This window comes from Hemicordylus capensis, chromosome 14 (genome assembly GCF_027244095.1).
Source record: "Hemicordylus capensis ecotype Gifberg chromosome 14, rHemCap1.1.pri, whole genome shotgun sequence".
NCBI lineage: Eukaryota > Metazoa > Chordata > Lepidosauria > Squamata > Cordylidae > Hemicordylus > Hemicordylus capensis.
Window position 1 is genome coordinate 12,630,363 of NC_069670.1, and position 3,599 is coordinate 12,633,961.

General features: G+C 58.1%; 1 protein-coding gene across 6 annotated transcripts in view; it reads left to right on the top strand.

Annotated features, from left to right (window-relative positions):
- SHC1 (SHC adaptor protein 1) overlaps nucleotides 1-1,906 on the top strand; it is a 31,613-nt gene extending 29,707 nt beyond the window's left edge. For all 6 annotated transcript variants that reach the window (XM_053278589.1, XM_053278592.1, XM_053278593.1 and 3 more), the window contains one exon: nucleotides 260-1,906. In XM_053278589.1, coding sequence (XP_053134564.1) covers nucleotides 260-388 — 129 coding nt within the window. In that variant the 3' untranslated portion in view covers nucleotides 389-1,906. The remainder of the gene's footprint in view (nucleotides 1-259) is intronic.
- Nucleotides 1,907-3,599: the final 1,693 nt, after the last annotated feature.

Genomic DNA, 3,599 nt, shown 5'->3' on the forward strand with positions numbered 1-3,599 from the left:
TGTTTAGATGCAGTTCCTTGGAAGAGTTCAGAACGTGATCAGGGTGGGAAATGCTTCCGGCAGCTCCCCGGGTCAGAGCCTTGGTCCATCCCGCTGCGTCTTTCCCACCCTTCCTGGCCACGGCTCACCGAGGTTCCAGGCTCAGGGGTTCTCGCCCATCCCGGGGGAAAGAAAGCACAGTCGCTCCGGTCTCACGGGGAGGGGCGGGAGGGTGCTCTTTGGGGTTTCCGCTTCCACTTCCCGCCTGTCCCTCGCGCAGGTCCGGACGAAGGACCACCGCTTCGAGAGCGTCAGCCACCTCATCAGCTACCACATGGACAATCGGCTGCCCATCATCTCGGCGGGCAGCGAACTTTGCCTGCAGCAGCCTGTGGAGCGGAGATCGTGAGGCCGGGGGGGCCTGGCCGCCCCGCCCTCCCCCACCCCGGGGCCTTCGCCTTCTCCCCACTTCAGCTTGCCCGCCTCCGTGGGCTCTGCTCCTGGCGCCACACCTTGCTGGGCATCGCCGCTTCCTCCAGGGCCAGCGCCGGAGTGGCCCCATCTCTGCCAAAGTGTCTCCCTCTGCCCTGCACTGGATCGGACCCAGCCCTCTCGGGTAGCGGGAACTTCGTTTAGACGGGAGCCCCTCGCCTCTCGTTGCACGCACCTCTCTCCCTGGCCGCCAAGGAAACCCTGGAGAAGCTCCCCTCTTCTTCACCAAGCCTCTGCAAGGTGCCAGTCCTCAGTGAGAGCCCTTGACTCTCTTCTGACACACGTCTCTCGGGACTCCGTGCTGTAGCACATCCAGTGTCGGGACAATGAGACTCCCAGCCTTCAAGCCCCCATTGGCAAGGTAACCTCCGTGGGGCAGGGGGTCTGTCCCCCAATTCTTTTTCAGTGGCAGGCTCAAGGCTCCTCCTGGTCCTCTGTCGCGGTGTCCTCCTGCGTCTCCCCACCATGCCAAAGTCTCTAATCATATTTTCTGCAGGGGCAGAGCAGGGCCCTCGGTCCCTTAAAGCACAAGACGAGGGCAAGCCACCCCCACACACCCCCACATACCACCCCCTATCCTGCTCACATTACACATTGACTCTGTGTGCCTTGACCCTTTTCTTTACAGGTCTGAGACTTAATATGCAAAAAGCCCTCTTGCTCTGGTGACAGTCAACGTAGCCTGTTTTGGGGGGCAGGGGAGGACCCTGAGCAGGCTGTTCCCCCCCACACCCCACCTGCACAGTGGATGCTGCTCGAGGGGGCAGATTCCCCCCTCCCTTCCTCCCCTTGGGGGGGGGTATCCCTGTTGAGACGAAAGCAGCCTGAATTGCCATAGGGGTGGGGTGGGGGAGCAAGGGGGTTTCGTCTGGGCTCTGCCCTACACTACAAATGCTCTTCCCCCTCCCCTCCCCAGGGGGAAACAATTATATATATATATAAAGCACATCATCTAAGCCGTGCAGAGTTCCTCAGGGTAACCGAACACTCCATGCTGAAGTTTAGGACCTGGATGCGAGGAGAGGAGTGCAGAGTGTCCGGAGCACCCAGAGGTCCCAAAGAGTGGGGCAGGCAGGGGGCGGAGCAGGGCTTGTCCTTGCCGTGGGCAGGTCATTCCTCTACCCTGCCCCCCACTGCCATCCCCCCGCCCCCCACACACACACATAAATTTTTGTTAACCTACCGTTGCATGCACATTGTTATATTCCAGAAGCCAAAGTGTAGCCTCCACCCACCCCTCTTCCCCCCCCCAATCCCCCCTCTTCCCCCCCACAATCCCCCCTCTTCCCACACCACACTGCCTTTCCCACCACCCCGTGGGGCTCCCTTGTGCACCTCCACCCCGCTCCCTCACGTACACTTTGTATCGGTTTGATTTTATCTTGATTATACCAAAGGAAACCCAATGGTTATTATTAAAGTTGGTATTTCTTTACCCTTGGCCCTCCGGCAGCTCCTTTGGGGTTCGGGGGTGGGGGGAGAATCCCACTCTTGGCTGCAGTGGGGCTTGGGCTCCGGCCGGCCCTGGCCCCCCTTCCTCATGGGGGGAGTGGTTTGCTCTGCTTTTTAGAAGTTGCCCTTCCTTGGCAACGTTTGCAGTTTCCCGAGATGGTGTCCTCTGGGTGGCAGGAGGGGATCTCTGGGGAAAGGCAGTGCTCTCAGTGGAAGAAAGCATGGGGTGCTTGCCTGGGACGTTACCTTGGTGGACTCGTGGGCACCCACAGTGGGCAGGGCGTGGCAGCTGGCTGCTCATAGGGACATAGGCAGCTGCCTTATACCGAGTCAGACCCTTGGTCCTATCTAGCTCAGCATTGTCTACCCAGACTGGCAGCGGCTTCTCCAAGGTTGCAGGCAGGAGTCTCTCCCAGCCCCTATCTTGCAGATGCTGCCAGGGAGGGAACCTGGAACCTTCTGCTCTTCCCAGAGCAGCCCCATCCCCTCGGGAATATCTTGCAGTGCTCACTCATGACTCCCATTCATATGCAAACCAGGGTGGACCCAGCTTAGCCAAGGGGACAAGCGTCTTGGCTTCCCATGGTTCCTTGCGTGTTTCAGGAGGGAGGGGATCTCTCTGATACGGAAGCGCGAACGTGGGTTGCTTGCATGGTGGGCGCCCAGTGTGTTCTTCCATGGAGAGCACTTCCTTTTCAGAGAGACCCCATGGGAAGCAAAGATGCAGGGGGTTGCCCTGTCCCAGCCCCACGGATGGACGGTCTTCAGATGTGGGACTACAGTGCGCGTCACCCCTGCCCACAGTGGTCAAAGCTAACTGTAGCTGGGGTGATAGGCAATGTAGTCCAGCCATATCTGGTGAACCATTTGGGAGAGCCCTATGGCTTCCTGGGGTCAATCTAAGGCTGTAGAACCTCAGCTCTCCTCCAGATTCTGGCCTACAACTCCCATCATCCCAGATTCTTGGCCTTGGGCTGAGGCTGATGGGAGTTGTAGTCTCCTGTAGCGCTGCTAGCATGGAAGATGGCGTTTCCCTTTCCTGGTGGTCTTCCTACAACTCCCATGCTGCCATTCGGTGAAGCCATTGGGCGGGAGGGAGCTTGCTTGCTGCCTGCTGGTTGGATCGCCCTTGAGTCTGTCTGGGGTAAAACCCACCTCCCTTGTCTGGTCCCATCCTAACACTTTTATTTAAAAAACAAAATCCACAGTAATAATCTGCCATAAGGAAGAAAAGCAAGAAGGGGCAGGATGATAGGCCTTAGGCGCTCCTTCAACAATAAAGCAGCTCAGCAAACTCGCATGGGAAAGCTCACCGAAACACCTGCGATTCTCTTCTGCCTCCCCCCGCCACCGTGTGGAAATGGTACATCCCACCACCATTTTCTACCCTCGCCGGCCGCCTCCTTAGTGACGCCACTTTCCCCATAGAGATAAAATAGACTAGAGCAGGACACTCTGCTGCCCATACAGCACCATGTGCAGCGGCGACATTCAAGTTTAATCAATTGTTGGACGTATATAGCGCCTCGTTTTTTATTACAAGGAGGCCAGCTGTATAGAAATGGACCTAGAGGGGCTTCCGTTCTCTAACCAATCTGGTTTTCGGAGGTTCTGCGGAGCTTCTGCGGCCTAGAGCGGCACCGGTCCCCGCCAAAATGGCGGCCTTGGGCGCCCGC